The 19,932-nt window shown below is 38.7% G+C and overlaps 1 protein-coding gene across 4 annotated transcripts in view; it reads right to left on the bottom strand.

The window, feature by feature from the left end:
• Positions 1-19,932, bottom strand: part of GRM8 (glutamate metabotropic receptor 8) — a 678,033-nt gene that overhangs the window by 170,544 nt on the left and 487,557 nt on the right. Inside the window, exon 8 of one of the 4 annotated variants that reach the window (XM_074367137.1) lies at positions 10,632-11,166. The exons of the other annotated variants lie outside the window; for them this stretch is intronic. Coding sequence (XP_074223238.1) covers positions 11,054-11,166 — 113 coding nt within the window. The 3' untranslated portion in view covers positions 10,632-11,053. Of the gene's footprint in view, positions 1-10,631; positions 11,167-19,932 lie in introns of those variants that run through there. 4 annotated transcript variants of the gene reach the window in all.

Below are 19,932 nucleotides of genomic sequence, written 5' to 3'. Positions count from 1 at the left end.
AGTTAATGAAGAATTTAAAACAGGAGTGAAAATTAAATCAGTAGGAAATGTTAAAGAAAAAAAATGACTCTTCGGTTAAAAAAAAAAAAATCCAGAAAGAGCCACAGGGAATGGATGCTAATTATCATTGACAGGAGGGAGGGACTGGCTCTGGCAAACACAGGAAGTGACCTGGAGAAACAGAACTGAGAAAATGAGGGAAGGAAAGGACAAGTAAGGGAGACATGAAAAAGAGGGGGTGAAACGTAGACTGTATTTTTCCAGCAAAATATTGATTCTGTTAAATGTGCTTTTCCTAACTTTCATATTCTCATAAAGACAATTAGAATATCCTCTGCTCTTAATGTGCATTCACTCATTTATTCAACATTATTATATTTGGAGCTCAGTCTATTAGAACATCTGGCTGAGTTCTGTACTGCTAAATTCACTACCCATCTATCCTATGAGAATAGATCCCAGCTGCGTCCCATAATCCAATGAAATAAAATGGAAGATTTTAAACATCTCAGCCTTCTTGGTCTCAGTTACTGGTTACTCATCTTGAGCCAGAGTTATCCCTGACTGATACACTAACTATATATGATCACATGATACAACATTTTCTGCAAATATATACCTTATTGCAAATATATATTAGGCATTTGAATGGTGGTATTATTTTAATTTGTCAAATAATACCCAAAATGCACAGATAACAGAAACTAAATAACTGGTACAAATCTGAAGACGACACTTTCTTTTGCTCAGTCACAATAGGATTTATCAGAACCATCCACATGGAGTTTAACTGAATCCCAAGCTAAATATGTTTCCAAAGCATGGCACCAGAGAGTAACATAGCATTAAAATCACCTTCCAGGCTAACTATATTTAAAGAAATGCACAGAAAATGGGCTAACCTTGGTACTCTCTCCTACTGCAGAAAATAAATATTGTGTTCAGCCGTTTCTCCATGGCACTGTAACATCGATACTAAAAGGTACCCTAGTTTGCCAGTTGTCAAAGTCAAGGGACTGTCCACTGAACTCTTAGTGTTGGTTTTCTTTTTGGGAGGGAGGTTGGGATTACAAAATGTAAACTAGAAATAATAACCATAAAATAACACCAAGGGGCATTTCATGTTAATGTTTTGAGGATTTGGAGAGTGATAGAAGGCTAATGATGGCCATGATAATCAGAGGGAGTCCCTGAGGGACTAGGCCCAAAGCTCGTTCTCTTCTGGTGCTCACAACAGTGAGGAATGTGAAGGATGGGCACGGAGGCCAGCCTCGATCTCCTGGGGCATCTGTTGGCATCCCCGTTGGTATGTCATGTCATGGCACCACCTTGGAGGCAGAGCCCACCAGGCATAACAGCAGCCGTGAGAAGGGGTCCTAGGTAGCTGCTGGGACTGGGGGAGGGGTGAGATCTTTGGTTTTGAGACATGCTTGTTTTCACAGACAAACTGTGTTTCCTGTTAAAAATTAAAAAAATAAAAATAAAAAAGGGCTGTTTCTCATCTCTTAGCATTGCCTTTGAAGGCAATGTGTACTTAAGAAAAAAAATTCATCCACATCTGACATTGGTGGCAAGGTCTAACCTTTGCCAACAGATTAATGCATTAGCAAGGAACCCAAATGAAAAGCACTTATGCACACAGTTCAATGGCTATGATTTAGAGATGTTCACACAGCAATTTTTATTCACAGAGTGCTACAATATTTACTCTTCAAGACAGATCCATGAGGTACTATCCTCATTTCTTTTTTTTTTTTTTAGGTAAGGAAAATGAGACATCGAATAGTTAATACAGAACCACATAGATCGAATCAGGCTGAGTCTATACACACAAAAATAATCTTTTGGAAAATAAAAAATAAGCCTAAAATGCTTGCTTGACATTAACTAGACCAGTGGCATGGAAATAATTTCTTAGCAGTAAAACTATTTTTTTTTTCAAAATAATGTTCCATACAATTCCTTATAAACAAGATAACTGCATTGTATTAGTAGAATTTTAAGTATAAATTTCTAACATTTACTGATTATTGGGGCAATTAATGTTTTTAAGAACATAAAAATTTATATCAGAGAGCATGGATAATAGTTCCAGGCTTCAATCACCTTTAGCATCTGTGAATTTCAGAATTCCTGAGCTCCGCAGACCAGAAGACCACTAGTGGTAGGGGGGGAAATGTTCGCTTAGCCTAATAGTGAAAATATCATAAATTCAATAAAATTGATACGCATGTGTACACGTAACGCAGTATGGCTGAGCAGGGAATCCGTTGGAATCCTTGAATGTAGCCATCTAATTAGTGAACTGGCCGTCCAGCCCACAATGGGGCGCTATGGGAAGAACCAGCAGAAGCCCCCACATGGGGTGGCAAAGCCAGTTCAGGAAGGAAGGCCGAGGCGGGGAGGCGGGGAGGCGGGGAGGCGGGGAGGCGGGGAGGCGGCGGCGGCGGCGGCGGCGGGGGGGGGGGGGGGGGGGGGGGGGGGGGGGGCTCCACCCTGATCCTCCTGGTAGGTCTGTTCTCTCTCAGACAGGAAACAATGAACTGAAATGAAGTAAAGAGATGCTAATGATTATACTTATTTTTTTAAGAAGAAACAATAGCCCGAAGCTGATGACCTAGAGGCTAGAACTGTGCTGAGAAAGAGTTTAATGGAACTAGCACTTTTAAGAGGCCCATGAGTTCAAAAGGAGGAGGTGGGGGGAATGAAGAGAAGCAGGCAGGAAGCAATTGGCTTGATGGTCTAACGTGGCTGGGACCACAACATCTGATGGCAGTTCAAGGTCCCGAGGCTGAGTTTCGGCTCACCGAGTCACTTCTAGAAGGCCATTCCTAACAGAAGTTAAACGTGGTGAATGGATTCCAGAAAGGAAAAGGCACTCCTCACCAGGGCCCAGAGAGAATATAAAGAGAATGGGCTGGCCTTCGACATGAGGAAGGAAGTAAAATCAATTGTAAAGGACAAGGAACCAGTGGCTGGAACCAATGAGCAGGACTGGACGAGCAGAGAGGAGACTCGGAAAGTCAGTCAGCATCATCTCACCCAGGAAGCTCAGGGTTGATACGTCTGAAGCATACATGTCACCTGTTAGCTCTGTCCACAGTCTGTTCGATGCTTCAAACCTGGGTCACGGTGAATACCATGACTCTGGGTTACTCCACATCTTTGTGTGAAGGCTGCCTTCTGGATCAGCCGTCGTAAAATACCGTGGTTCTCTGTAAAAGGGGAGTCATGGATGATGGAGTCATCCAATGAACTGGAGGGGAGGAATACATTTAAGTAACGAAAAAGGACCAGGAATTCCAATAATGAATTTTTTGGAAAATAATTCTTTTACTCCCCAAATCTGTGGAATAGAAAATTAACCTGTTACAGATGGTCATGGGAACCTCCCTGGGGTAGCACTCCTGTTAAAGGAGAAGGTATATGTGATTGAGTTTTGTAAGCTAAAAATAACTAGGAAAGGAAAATGACACTCCGAGGTGGCCCTGGATTTCAGTCCTTAGTTCACAAAGTGTGTGTGTGTATAATATATATATTTTATATATATATATATCTATCCCCCCCCGAATACAAATGTGACAGAGGTACATTACAGAATATTTGGAAAATAGGAGTAATTTTTTTTTAAAAGAGAAATATTCAACCTTAAACCTTTCACTTAGAGATGACCACTTTCAACAGTTTAGTGTATTACATACAAGGCTTTACTCTTTCGTACATCTGTGCTTTGTTTATGAATAAAACTGGGACCCTAATACTTTCTTTTTACTTGTCAACATGTTGTGTATCTGCCATTTCATGATAATCTTAAAACATTATTTTAAAAGTTGCATGAAATTCTATTACTTTTAGTAAATTTTCTAAAGTTCGAAAGTTTGGTCTTCAAATTACCCCTATTTCAAATAAAGTGAATTAATATCCTTGGTTTTACTCGCATTTACTTGGTCACTGATAAGACTGATCATTTTTCATGTTTTGGGCTACTTGCATTTCTTTTGTGTATTGCCTTCAAGTCTAGGGTCCGTTGTATTTTCCTGAAGCATTTTTTCCAAAGAGCCGTCTTCATATTAAATATATTAATCCATCCTGTGTCATACATATTTAAAATATCATTGACTTGTTTTTTTCCATTCATCATATTTTCTGACATATAGGAGACTTTAAATGTTTATGTAAATATTTTCCGTCATGGTTTTTGTTCTTGGTGTCAAGTTTGGAAAGGTCTCCTCTGTGCTACAACTATATGTACACATTTACCAGTGGTCTCATCTAGTTCTTTCAGGTGGAATGAGCTTTGGGCTTACAGGTTGGAAGCTATTCCTAACCCTCACCTTAACCCTGTACCCTAATTTGCCTCCCCTGATCTCAGTGGTCATCTGATCTGTGCTTTAATTTCCTCATCATAAAATAGGACTAACATTAGCATCTACCTGGTAGGACGCATAAAAGTAGTAAGTGGGATAATCCATGTAAAGTACATGGCTTAGTGCCTGGCATGTAATAAGTACTCAATAAACTCTAGAGATTAACTCCCTGCTACTCCCTACAAACTCTAGAGATTAACTCCCTACAGATGAACATTGTTTTGCCGAATACAATAAAAATGAACTTAAATTCAAATGTTTCCAAATTTGTCCCAACACTATATTTTGAATAATTCATATTGTGTCCCACTAATTTGAAATACCACCACTATTACATACTAAATGACTACAGGTGTTTGAATACGTTTCTAGACTTTTTATTGAAGTCCATTCATCTGCCTGCCTAGTAACGCAACACTGCTACAATATGAAAATCAGTATGGCTGAATAATGTTTTAATTACTTTTAGTGCAATTACCCCTCCATAATTATTCTTTTTTCGGAAAATGCCCTCGACTAATCAGGCTGCCAAAACTTCTGGTTAAAGCCCCAGGAGGGAATTAACAAAAGTATATGAAAATATTACTCCTCTAAAGAACACGCCAAGTGCTCCCTCTGACAATTGTAGAGGGAGTTCAAGGTCCACTTTTCTGTCTAAATTTTCCCTTAACCCTCATCATTTCCTAGGTTCTGTCCAGTAAAGTATACAAAGGTCAGTACCAACTATTTTTAAAAATCAGGTTTTAAAAGCATCTTTGTAAAGACCAGATTGAAGAATACATTGAGATTCCCCAAACCGTTCCCTAAACAGAGCTTCAGGGACCCGCGGGACGCTGACGCATCACAGGACAATGGTCGACTGACCCAAGCCGACCCTGCTTCATCCATGGCCACAAGGAAAGAGAAACCAAGCACCTGCAGAGCCTCAGAACAGGTAGTCCACGTGCCAGCTTTTCCTCCTAGTGCCTCTGCCCTGCAGCTTGGTGGCTATGACTGTTTCACTCGCCTCACTTATCTGGTTAGGCATCATTCTTGTTGAGCAGGAAGCTAATGAAATGGGAAGACAGGGCCACCAGAATGGTTCCTGACACACTACTCCTTCCAAGAGAGCAGACTTAAAATCCCCCCATAGAAATAGAAGAACAAAAACAGAGCTCGTTAGCAACTTGTTTCAAATCAGTATATGCCATTTGAATGAGGGAAAGTTCCTATATCTTCATAGTGGGCTGATTTCTGCCCCATCTCCAATTTATAATGATTCCACAGTTCTGTACACAAAGCATATGTTTTGATAGATCACTGGAAAGACCTGGTCATTGACTGTTAAAATGCCATGTCCATATTCCTACTCTCCTTGGTTTTTATTTCACAATAAATACCTTAAGACTTTCCAAATTACTCTAAATTTATATTTTGGAACCAGTTCTTTGGGTTCTTTTAGTTTCTCCAGGGATTGGAAAGCTGAAAGGAAAATAAAACTGAAAAGGGATCTTTAAATAGAAATGTGTAAATTATGCTGAAGATAGAATAAGCAATGAAGAAAACTGCTACTTTTCAAATAAATTCTGGCCATCAAGTAGATTGGGGGTGTGAAAATGACAAAAACCATAGGAAAACGGGTCTATGACATCTTAAGACTCATGAGAGCTAGGGAGAGGAACGTTAAGTTTAATCAGAGGTATAGAAGTCAGGAAGGGAGCATTCAGGGAGTCCCAGTAAAGGAAAGGATGCAACCATAGCTGAGGTTCTGGAATGAAAAAAGCTCAGGAGATTTATTAGGCTATTCAAAAAGAACTCTCAGTTTTTCTTCTACAAATAATTTTTTTAAAAGAAAAGGATGGGAAGGCATATCTAAAGAGATCAGTAGGAATCTGTGATGACATCAAATTTTATGAGAATTTGTGCTCATGATAGAAGTACACATAGTAAAGAGGAAAATATTTGTAAAATACAGAGTTGGAAAAGCTAAAGTACATAATAAACAAAGGCTTGAGAAAAATATATGGCAGGAAATATATTCTCCTTTTCATCTTCTTCCTCCTCCTCTTTTTTTCACAGGCCATTCAGATCAGGGAAGGGCTGGAAAGGCAAACATCTTTGTTCCTCACAGAGGGAATGATTTGTGAATGTTTAGTTTGGAGAGTCTCTGCTTCCCATTCTCTTCTGTCCTGGACAAGTGTTGATTAAAGATGGTTAGGGCTGTGGTTGGGGGGTTATATCTCAGTGGTAGACTGCATGCTTAACATGCATGAGGTCCTGGGTTCATGGTTCATTCCCCGTTACCTCCATTAAAAAAAAAATCAGTGGTAGAGCATGCATTCAGCATGCACAAGGTTCTGGATTCAATCCCCAGTACCTGCATTAAAAATAAAATAAATAAATAAACCTAATTACCTCCCCCCCCCCCAAAAAAAAAAAAACGGTTAGAGCCAACACTGGCATGAAGCTTGCCAGGTGAGGAGATTGTAACAGACACTTCCTAACTCCGAATGAATTGAAGACCCTCAGCCATGTTCATTTATTGGTGAACATTCTGGTTTGCCTACGATGGTCCTAGTATATGCCTGACTTTCTGGCATACTTATTAATAGGCCTCCTTTCTCTTTTAAAAACATCTTCATTTGGATGATAAATTATATGTTCATCTTTAACATATAGCAGAATGCCAAGGATATTTCGCATTTAATCATTTTCAATAATCTTTGAGAATCTATGGAGAGCAGAATTAGTGCTGTAAACACTGAGATGAGCATATGTTCTAGTCTTCAAATGTGGAAAGAAAGAATATGTTGTTATGTCTAGACCAAAGAATATAGATTTGATAATCCGAGGGACAGATTATCGTACAGATTTTTGTGAGGAATTTGAGAGAGAAAAAGCAACCACTAAGAGGGAACATGGGTTCATGAAGACTAAATGAAGTGAGATCCACCTTAATTCCTTCTTTTTCCAGGCTTCTATAGTACATGCTCTGGGTTTCTGTTGGCAGAATGAATGAGGATTTTAACAAGACTTCGGACAAAGATCTTGATAGTCTTAGAGACAAAGATGGAAATGTAAATTGTCATACAGTTTGATGGATTTTAATTGGTTGAATGACTATCCCAAATAGTGTTGACTAATATTCACTAATGAGCAACATTAACTCTGCCCTTGGCACTGTCCTTTTCAATATTTTTCTCACCAAATTGGATTAAGACATGCTGATCAAACTTACATCTGATGAATGGCAATAGCGGATACTGAGATGTCAGTGTCAGGATCCAAAATAATCTCATCAGACAAGGAAAAAAGAGCCAAGACTTAAAAATTAAATTTCATTGGGAGAAATTTATTTTCTGAAAACCAATTGCACAAAAATAAGAGAGAACATGAGATTATGTAGTAGCACATATGAAAAAAGAAATACAGGTCTTGTTGACTGAAAATCATAGTGTGGTGGGTTGGCCACAAAAGCATTAATATCAACACCAAGAGGGTGAGATATCAATTCTAATTGGAGCCCAGCATGTCACACCCAAAATAACGTGTTCTATCCCAGGAACCTCAAGCTTAAGCAACATAGTGGCAAACTGGGAACCAGGCAGAGAATAATCAGGATAGCAAATTACAACAGTCATTTAAAAAAAGAATAATAGATACAATAGCAGTAATAATAACAGATCTGCAATCCTTCACCTGCAGTTCTGAAATTCAAAAAGGTAGACCAAAAGATGTCTAACTCAATTGTTGCCAAATCCTGACCTAAAGTAGAGAAAGAGGCTGTCTGTAGTCGTCACCTATTCCAACTAAGTGTGCATATTCACATGTTTGCAGAAATATTCATCTGCTTAATTATGGGATTCTTCCCTATGCCCCACTAGGGATATTATATATCTCCACTTACCTCCACATTGCCTTTTAATTAAAAATCCGATAGTAAGAACTTCAAAAAAAAATCAGACCTCAAGGGTTTGAAGTAAAGGACTGTGAACTAATAATAATGGAAATAACAACAATGATAATCATAATGATTGTTATAATAATTATATCAATATAATTATAAAATAACATAAAATAAAAATATATAATATATAAAAATATATAATATAAAATATTTTATTTAAAATAATAACAATAATAATAATAACATGTAAATAGCCCTATGTGCCACTGTGCTGTCACAGCATCCAGACCAGCAAGGGCGTCATGGTGGCAGAGGTCAGGACCCACGAGCAACATGTGTCCACAAGAAGCAACAAGGATAGACCGTCACACTTCTGCCTTCTTCTGCACCTGCTATTGGAAGCAGAATTCATGCCCTCTGTGGACTGGGTGTACCTCCAACATACTTGGACAATTTAGGGAAAAGATCTCAAGGGAGAGATAATGAACTTTATAGGATATACAGGGCTGTCTTGCAAGATGGGTCCCTTGGAGATAGCCATGATATGTACCAGGACTGGGGACAAATTCTACAATGTCACACAAGGAGGAGTCATTACTGGGGAAACTTACAAAGACCAAAGATGGGATCAGCAAGAAAAGAACACATGGCCCTGCCATCCTCCCACCGTCTTTACAGAGAAGAGGGGGGAGCTTGCATGGGCTGTTGGACACACAGTATGGGTTGCCACTGTTTTTTGCCTTTTAAAAGGGTAAGCGCATGCTTTTCAAATTTGTCATGGTAGATATTAACTTGAGTGCTTTAATCCTGCCACTTTCTAACATGCAGAAGTGTGTATTGAACATAAAAGTTTAGAGATATTAGTGGGAAAAGTAGACTGCATGACCTCTAAAATACTTTCCAACTCAGAGTGTCTTTGGCTTTATGAGATGCTCTGGAAAAGTATTACATATTATTAATATTTCCCCTAATCTTAGTTGGCATTCTATTAGCCTTCTTCACTGATACTGCACAGGGAATAAAGAACTTAAATGTATCAATACAGACCTTTGTCCTCCAGCCTGTTAACTGATTCACTGCAATATAAACTGCACTCAGGTGGAGCATCATTTCTACCTAACTCAAATACCACAGTTCAGTCTCTCCATCTTTCAACTCACCAGCCTCTCCCCATTTATTTCCTTCTCCTACTCATGCTTCAGACTCAACAAAATCCATATTACAGCGCGACTGTACTGCTTACCAGACATTTGATAAACCCCAAATAGCAACAGAGTTGATTTATCCCTGTCTGTGTCATAACAACTAAGGCATAGAAAGGCAGTGTTTTTTTCCCTAGTCATAATCCTTAAACGCAGGTTATAGCATTTTCTGTGACCTCTTTGGGATTCTTTCTCCCTTAAATAAGAGGGTACATTGTCTTCCTGTGGTGGGTGCTCATGCACCTCAAATTTGTATCTATAAGTTTGTGTCTATATTCAAAGAATCTCCGCCAGCTTCACATGAGTTATGTTCAATCAGACTGTTGAGTAGATCAAATATAGATTTCTAGGAAATCTACCAGGTGCTATGCTCCATTAGATACAGAGGAAAGAATTAAGACGTAGTTGCTGGCCCCCAAGAACTCACAATATAAAAATAAAAAATGACTGTAATTTAATGTAATAAGTATAATGAAGAAGAGAGGCACAGCTGGCCTGCTCAGGAGAGTCATGTGACCCCCGACATGTTGAAACATCGTTTCATCTGAGCAAGTTACCATAGCAACAAGAACAGCCACTGACCATTTACCCAAATTACATAGGTAAAGTCACCTAGCAATTGCCACTAGGTTTGTACATACCTGAGCACAAAACCTGGGTCAGGATACATAACTAAAAAAGAAAAAAATAGATGAATTGGAGTTCTGGTCACATGTCTAGGCAGAGCGCTAGAGTACATTGATGTGATAAACCCACGGATTGACACGGGTCAAGCCTTCTATCTTCAAGCTACAAGAAGAAAAAAGGAGCTTCCAAGCCGCTCATCTCAGGCACTGGAAGGACAAGCCTTAGAAGTTTAGAGAAGACCAAAACTAAACCAGTTAATTGATTCACTGATTTTTTTCCTTGATAAAGATAGTAGTGGGTGTCACTGGTTTGAAGCAGCAACATTGGTGAAAGTCAAAATGAACAACCCTAAGATTTCATATTTAACGTTGTGATTTGATCACTTCTCTTTGAAACCTGCTTGTGGGGACAGGATTTACATAGACCTAAAACAATAAATAAATAAATACTGACTTCTGCTCTTTCCATTCTGTTTTTTATTTTCAAGACATATCGTTATGTGTTAAGAGCCGATACATAGGCATAGACTGGTGCCATGATCTCAAAGAAAACCAACAATGTCATGGTGGAGTCCGATTCTGACGTGTCTTTGGTCCTCCTGAAATTCTTGAGTAAATCCTGCTTTTCAGTCCTAAAGAGCCACTGAGTGTTATATTTATGTGAAGTTAGGAAGAAAAATGTGTCGGTCCTGAAAGATTCTCCAGGTAAAGGGAGGAAAAATAGCAATGCACTGAGAGGGAAACATCTTTATCCGAGCTTCTTAAAGCACTTTTAACCAATGGTTCTCCTCTTTCTGATAAACTAAGAGCACTCCTGAGAAGTACTCTATCAAAAAACACAAACAAACAAAAACAAACAAACAAACAAAGAGGCTCAACAACTTTTATTTTGTAAGTGATCTTCCCTTAAGAGGTACTCAGCTACTCGGAAAATGTTATATCTCTTCAGTGTGCTGGCTGCTGCTCTCTTTTTCACTGATTCTCAGGTCCGGTGATGGTTGCATCTAGTATCTGAATTCCAGGAATAGAAAGAGCTTTTCGAAATTGCCTCATGGTGGAGTCAAGCGTGAGGTCTCCTCCTCTGTCTTAAATGTAGATGATAAAAAACACGATTTTAACTAACAATTTGAAAACTGTTTTTTATATTCAGAAAGTCTTTGCAACGCTGGAAAGCATTCTCATTAATGTTTCCCACCTGAGTACCTTTATCTAGTCCTGTTTTTGCTTCAAATTCCCAAGGCTTCTGCTACAAGGCTCTCCATCACATTGTTTCCTCGCTTTTTTCCTACTGTTTTATTTACTCAACCTCCCCTATTGATTCAATGAAGATTATGTGCCAGGGTCTATACCAGAAATTAGAAATAAAAAAGATGAGTAAAGCATGGTCCCTCCCCTTAAGGGGCTTACAGTGCAATAGATAACACTCTGCTAGCCCATTTTTCTTCATTAGTTCAACAGCTAATTTTTACACCTCTAAAATTATCGTATGTAAAGTTCATACTACAGGAGATCTTTCCCAAACTGATATTCTTCTACCTACTGTTGTTTTTGGATACATGGACAAACGATTTATAGTTAAAACCTATAATTTCCCCTGATATAAAATTTTAAAGAGGATACATTAAAATAAAATTAATCACAGAATTTAGGGCGAGAAGGGCTCTGCTGAGATCTTTTAATGTGATGTTCTCATCTTACTTATGGAAACACTGGTGCCTAGAGATTGAAATCATTTTATTTGCTCAATAAATATAATTGGAGCATCAGCCATATGCCAGGCACTGAAGTAGAAGCTGGTAATACAGTGATGAGTGAGATTCACACGAGACTGTGTAATTAATACAAAATTATACAAGTAATTTAATTATAACTGTTGTAATGGCTATAAGTGAGAAGTAGGAGATGCTGAAAGAGTACAAAACAGGGTGATAAAGCCCAATGCAAACCCCCAGGGGCTATTTCTCTCAGAGGGTCTGTTTAAGATGGGACTTAATGTATCGGAGGCTCACCCCAGGTCACGTAGCCAGTGAGATGCACAATTGGACTGGAATCAAAGATTCTTAAGGTACAACTGGCATATCCTCTACTATACATTGGTGGTTATTTATTGCACACTGACAATGAGATTGTCAGTAGAAGACTGTCTATTTAGTTTATAATCTCACCTCCAGTCCTGTCTGGCCAGTCTGCTTATCCTTCAGCGAGAGTGCTGACAATATATATAACCCACATTTCCTGGATCAAAGCACTTACGGCCAACATATTGAAGTTTCCAAATAAGTGGAACTTGCTTTTGAGTTATTATGTATCTTTAATACCTTTTAGATCCAGAAAAATGATTATTAAATCAAATTTATTTTGCAACAGATGATAACCAAATTGAGGAAATGCAGTACCTATACATATATTAATATTTGTATGTGTATTTTTCCAATTATTTCTTTCCGATAGTGTGGTCTTGCCATACGATACAATCTATTTAATAATGCAAATTAAGGAAGGAGTGATATAGATTTATAATGCCTGTGAGTCATCTATTTATCACTAATATACCCATTTTATCATTTTCTATCTGCCCCGGTGTACTGCTGACTAACATTATTAGCAGTGTGCTTTGCTTAGGAAGATGCAGGGTTACCAATTCTGTAAATATTTGTTTCCTCCAACTTTTTGGTAATACTCAGGTACCATTCGTGGTAATGAGCGACACCTTCAGTGCTTTTCAAAAGAGCACAGTCATCTGACACCTGGAATGCTTGTTCCTCTTTGTATTATCAATTCACCCTTATTAGTTCCTACAAACCCTCTCACAGAGACACACACACACACACAGACACATGCATGCTTCTGAGTTAGACTACAGTCTTTTCCTTCTTTCACCTATATGGTTGCTTAAAACAAGAAAAAAAAATTTATTTTTAGAATTTAATGAGAAGTGATTCTGGAAGTAATACATAAGTATTTTAGAAATATTTGAAGGAACAGTGAGCAGTAGAGAAAATGTTTAGGCAGTGGTTCTTTGACTTCTTAATGCCTGTGATTTATTATGCCTCATCTTGAGCAGTTTCTTGTGCAGAACAGTCAGCCCCCGACAAATTCCCCAGGTTATTCTAGGATTCCACAACAGGTTGTCATTACTTTACAAAAGTTGCTCTCTCCACTGCTCTTCTCCACCAGCTCTTCCTGCTTTGGAGAGCTGTCCACCATCTGTAGCCCCTACCCCCGAAAGCTGCTGCCCACCTCCAGTTATCTGCCCATCACGGGAGCCGAGTCCACCAGAGCTGCTCCCCCAGTGGTCCCACAGCTACGGATGCACCCGTGACAATGACATGTTCCTGTGAGATTGCAAACTGGACAGAAAGCACCATGGATACATTTAATCCCAGCACCTGTTCCTTATCAGGGGAAAGAAAAGCTAGGCTGAAATGCAAAGACTTGGAGAATTGAAGAGTTTCCTCCAAACTGAACCCACTTATGACAGAGTGGGCTCCTTGTCTCCTGCCTGAGTACACGGACTTCCAGGCCTCACGCTGACTTGCGTTCACTTGCAGTTGCTAGACACGAATTCTTAAGAGGCAGATCCAGGAAGAGCCCTTTCAGATGGTAAGTTCAGGGTTTTATGAATGGTGACCCCTTTCCCCAAATCCATATTTCTAATCAAAAATGATTTAGTATCCAGGCAGGCATTTCACAAAGACAATTTTTTTTTTAACCTGGAAGATTATTTAGTCCTTTCCTCCTTTATTCACTGCATTTATTATTTATAGTCAATTCTCTTGGGTAATCTACCCTCCTCCCACTTTATGAATATGTTTTACTTGGATTTTATGAGCTACCCCAAACCCAATATGGAGAAATAAATTAGCAACTGCTCTAAGTATAAAGACCATCATCCAAAGCCAGGAAGTTTCACAACTAAACTGGATATACCCTTACTAGTTCTCAAAGCATCTTTGAATTATGACATCTTTCTTAGCACTGATCTCTTTGCACTATAAATGCTCATACATAGGTTCATTTTCCCTCCTATACTACTTGATTCTTTAGATCAGGGATAGACATTGTGTGTTATGGGATCTCAACCCTACCAACTGTCTGGCTTATAATAGGCACTCACTACATGTCTGTCAAACAACTAACTGAATAAATGAAGAAACAAATGAATTAGTGAGTGACTATTAATGTCATCTTCCCTTTACTGAAGACATAATATGAATCAGGTACTGTGTTGGACAATTTTTATAAATGATTTGATTTAAGTCTCATGATACTTAAGGCAGGTATTGTTATCCCTAACTTGCAGACGAGAAAACAGCTCCAGAGAAAGACTAAGAAACAGCAAAGGTTACAAATTTCATAAATGACAGCTGTAATTTGAAATCAAGCCTGTCTTTTTTAAATCCTGAGCTTATTCACTAGGACAGGGGTTAGCAAAGTATGGTCCACACTCCACTTTTCTTTTTAAAAAAGAAATACTCAGTGAATTTACTCAAATGAAGAGTTAAATGATACAGAACTGAAAATATTAGAAATTTATATACAATAAAAGTGAATATAAATTAGCCAACTCCATGGACATTTCCAGTTAAGCATTCATACAAAAACATATTCACCTCTTTCTTATATATAAGAATAACACACACATAAATGACATGATGATTCTGGCAAAGAAAAAAAATCGGAGATACTAAGAATATTCTCAAGTTTTAAAAATGGTGTGGAATAAGTTTTAATAGCAACATTCTACATGAATGGAAACCTCTGGTTTAATTACAGTGTATGCACAATGCCTTAATTATTAATAAGCTGATGTGTATGACACCAATATCTGTTTAAGAAAATTAAAACCAACCATGCTTCTGGAATGACAGTCATGGTCCACTCTCCCCTTATCTGCCACTGTTTTAGTAAATGAAGTTTTGTTGCAACCCAACCTCACCCATTCATTTATGTATCATCTCTGGCTGCTTTGGGGTACAGTGAAAAAGTTGAGTAATTGCAGAGAAAACTGTCTAGCCTCAAATGCCGGAATATTTATTATCTGGCCCTTTGCAGAAAAAGTGTGTGATCCTTGTCCTAGGATACACTGAAGGAGCAGATCACAGAGGGTGAGAGGAATGGTGACAAAAAAAAAAAAAAAAAAAAAAAAAAAAAAAAAAATGCAGGGACTCCTGCCCAGGTGAGAGATTTGATGTCTATATTTGCTGAATCCACAGTTTTATCCTATGCTCCACGCCAACACAACCGGGTTGTCGCGAGATTGAAAAACACCCAGGCAAGGTCCTAGTCTCAATTCAACCAGCTTTAGGTCAACGTCGGTGTGGTCTGCGCGGCCACCTTATCTCACACTCATGCCTGTTGGGTGCTATGGTTAACTCATTCCTGGTAAACTCTCTGTTCAAGACGAGAGTGGCTGGAGTGCTGAAAGTCCTCTTGAACAACCAATGAGACTGTCAAAGGGCAGAGATACGGCAATCGCCTTCTGCTCTCCATGTGAAATGTGAACATATTCCCCAGCTTAGGAAGCCTTTCTCTTCTCATCTTTTCTCCCAGGTGTCTCTTTCTCCCATTCCTACATCTTCTCTCCCTCCCCTCATCTCTCTACTTAACTGTTCATCTATAGGACTTATTAAATGTCAAGTATGTGTCATATTAATTAAATAAAAGTTAATGCACCTTTCTTAATTACACTAAGCATTTAAATATGTTACAAAGGATAGATGTTATACAAACAAGATGTTTTTGCCCAGGCAAGGGCTTAGACATTAGCTGCTTGTGTTGGAAAGACTTACGGTCTTTGGGAGATGGGCAGGTCCCTCACTCCCATGACTCTTTTTTATCTATGAATGATGAGTTAAGGGGAGAGGGTATAGCTCAGTGGTAGAGTGTGTGCTTAGCATGCATGAGGTCCTGGGTTTGATCCCGGTACCGCCAATAAATAAATACATAAATAAATAAACCTAATTACCCTCCCCAAGAAATTAAATCAACTGTGAATGATGAGTTAATATAGATTAAAGATCCCCTGGGAGAAAATAAATCTGGGCTGCATTCCTTTTTCTGTACGACAGTCATTAAAACATTTTGGGGTTCTTAGATACCCCAAAATAAGGCCAGAAGGCAGAAAATTGTGACCTTCATGAAAGAAGACACATGCTGAACTTTTTCACTACTGTTCTACATTGCCTAGCACACTGCCTGGCATATAAATATTTGTGGATAAAGGGAAGGTGAGCAGGAGGGAGGGAAGGAGATGGATGGGAGTGAGGCAATAATGGAGGGAAGGAAGATAGAGAGAAAAACAAAAGGAAGTTCTTTTGAGCACACCCACCAGAAGGGAGTAGATGGTCTAGGTTGAGATTCTGGGCTTAGCACCTGATTCTTGGAAGGGAAAGAAGATGGAGTCACAGCAGACTCTCGCTGATGCTGGAGTCCCTCCGAGCATCATGGGCTCAGCTTGGAGAAATGGCCCATTTTGTATATTACCATGTTGCCTCCCACCGATTTCTGATATGACTTGTTTCTTTCTGACGATGCTATGGAAGAGAATATCCTCTTCTTCGCTTTGATAGATAAAGTTTAGGGAGAGGGACAGAACTCTGCACCTGGAGCAGAGGCATCTTCAAGCAACACACTATAGTTATCAGAAGACGGCTCCATTATCTGTAGACCTGTCAGACTTTAACTGCCCTGCAACTCCATCTGGGGCAGCAAAATCTAGTAAGTGGCCTGTCCAGGGGCAGCATCTGAAGAGCCTGGCCTGGAGAGGTTTTGCTGCTTTTCAGCACATGGAAAGAGATCCATGACAAGAGGGACAGGTTCATGGTGAAACGTGACCAATACTGCAGACTCTCAGGGTTATCTGGATTGGGCAATCTGGAGAAAGCCTACACATCGGAGAATTGGGAGCCCATGCACCTTGTGTCCTGTGAATTCTGTTAGCCTGTGTTAGTCACGGGTTGTTGAAGCCTGGAAGCTGGGCACTCTCCTGTCACTCCTGATTGCCTTTCTGCACTGTGAGTTCAGTGGAAAGCAATGCACAGCATCTGGACTAATGTGGTACCAGCTCCTTCAGCCCAAAGGTATGTGACAGAGCAGCCAGAAATCATTGACTCGCCTTGTTCCCATCACAGTGCCTATCACCCCACAATTGTAGTAGCTCACTGCTCCCTGTTTTCATCTTTGTATGTCTATATATAGAGAGAGAAAGAGGTTTTCACTATGAAATATAATACACATAGAGAAGGCTGAACAAAACCTAATCATGCACCTTAATGAATGATTACAAAACACTCGTTTGTGTAACCACCACGTGGGTCAGGAGACAGAACACTGCTGGCACTTTCAGACACCTGCTCCCCACCCCATGTGTCCTCATGGACCCCCCTGTACCTTTTCCCAATCACGGATCTCTCTTCTTGTCTGAAGATAACCACTCTGACTTTTAAGACAATCTTTTCCTTGATTTACCTCTTACCATTTTTACCTAATGTGCATGATGTGCATTTCTAAATCTTTCAGGGTTTTTTTTCTTGTAGTTGTTAATGTTTTATTTTATTTTTAATTATTTTTTATTGAAGTACCATCAGTTACAATGTGTCAATTTCTGATGTAGAGCCCAATGTCCCAGTCATGCCTATATGTACATATATTAGTTTTCATTTTTTTTCATTAAAGTAAAACTTTTAGTTTTGTTTTGCCTGTTTTTCCCCTAAACCCCTAAACTTTATGTAAACAAAATCAAACATTTTTATTTCTTACTTGAACTTTATATAATGGAATCAGTTTATCTGCCTGGCTACTTTTGATTTTGTTTGTGAGAATTACCTTCCCTGTTATGGTTATGGGTGATTCATTTATTTTCATTGCTGAATACTATTTCACTATAGAGATATACTGTAATTTGTGTATCTATACTAGCACTGATGAACATATGGGTTATTTCTAGTTTGGCTATTATGCACATTACTGCTATAAACATTTTTCCATATATGTCCTGCTACAAATGGGTGTGTATTTCCAATGAGTATATAACTAGGAATGGAATTGCTAGATTGGCCAGTATGAATGTCTTTAAACATAACAGAAAATGCCTAAATGGTTTACAGAGCAGTTGAGCCGGTTAGACTCCCACCAGCGGTATATGAGAATCCTTATAGCTTCACATCCTTGCCAATACTTGGTAGTCTCAGTTTGTTCAAATTTAGCCATTCTCAAAGATACTACAATCTTATTGTGGTTTGAACTTTCATTTCCTAGATTATTAATGGGATTTAAAACCATTTTAACCTTTTTTAAATTTGTGAAGTATAAATTTATATCACATATTTTTTCCTATTGGGTTGCCTGCCTTTTTCTCATTGATTTGCAGGATTTTTTTTTTCTTAATAGGTATTCCAGAATACATACAAGTTTGTTGTTTATATAGGTTGTTTGATTGTTATATATATTGTAAATGTCCCTTCCTATTCTGTGGCTTGAGGCTTGCCTTTTTACTTTCTGAATGTGCTAAATCCAATAGGAGACAAAGTCTTTGCATATATATATTTTATATATTCAGAGTACTGTTGAGGACAGAGAAAGAGTTGCCAATTAAACCTAGGAGGAATGGGAACTGAAAAAGGGTCATATGAAAGTAAATCTTGAAAATACACATTCACGTTTTCCAGAAAATTAAAGTGGTCTCCATGAACAGAAGGAAGTGAGAATCAGGCTACACAGAACACAGTCTAAGCTTCACAGATGATACTTTGGGGGTAAATGAGATTGTGAAGAAAGAATGAGTAATAGAAAAGCAAAGGACCAAACCTTGATAGCCATATTTAAAGGGGCTGTCCAAAAAGAGAGAAAGAAAAAAAAAAAAAAAAAGGCGGGGTAGGGGGAACAATGAGACATGAAAGCTGAAGTATGGTCCCTGAAGCAGGAAGAAAATCAGACCAAGAGACTATCATTAACCCTCTCAAAGGCAGAACCACACCAGACGTGATGCGTGACTTTTTGTGTCAACTGGGTTAGCCTGTGGGGTCCAGTTGTTTGATCAAACACTGGTCTAGATGTTGCTGTGAGGTTGTTCTTAGCTGTGATTAATGTATGAATCAGTAGACTTCGAATAAAGCAGATTATGCTTCATGATGTGGGCAGATATCCAATCAGTTAAAGGCCTTAGAAGGAAACACTGAGATTCCCAGAGAAAAAAGGAACTCTATTTCCAGTCTGGCTTTCAACTCCAGACTACAACATCAACTCTTTCCAGCCCGTCAGGTCTCCCACTCTCTAGCCTGCCCTGCAGATTTTGGGTTTGCTAGCCCTTAAAAATCGTGTGAGCCAATTTCTTAAAATAAATCTCTCTCTACAAACTTACATATAATATTGGTTCTGCTTCCCTGGAGAACTCTGAAAAATACACTGGATGATCCAGAGGTCCTAAACATACCCATGCTGATGTGTAGTTAAACAGGACTGAAAGCAAAATTTATTGGGACTAAGAAAATGGTGGTAATATGATGCTTAGATTAATTTCAAAACCAATGAGGATAATAGAATTCATGAGTTTATCAATTGAAGTTATCAAGAAAAATAAGTATTTTAAATGGGAATAAATGATGCCAACATGAATCGGGGGAGACTGGTATATAAGGGTGGAATGGACTTTCTTTTTAATGAAGTATAGTCAGTTTGCAATGTTGTGTCAATTTCTGGTGTATAGATAACGTTTCACTCATACATATACATATGTATCTCCCTTTCCATATTCTTTTTCATTATAGGTTACTACAAGATATTAAACTTGTTGTATATCTATTTCATGTATAGTATTTTTAAGGAAGAGTAACTGCTGAGTGGTGGTGGTG

The sequence above is a fragment of the Camelus bactrianus genome, chromosome 7 (assembly GCF_048773025.1).
Source record: "Camelus bactrianus isolate YW-2024 breed Bactrian camel chromosome 7, ASM4877302v1, whole genome shotgun sequence".
NCBI classification, from domain to species: domain Eukaryota; kingdom Metazoa; phylum Chordata; class Mammalia; order Artiodactyla; family Camelidae; genus Camelus; species Camelus bactrianus.
This window is presented reverse-complemented; position numbering and strand designations above follow the sequence as displayed.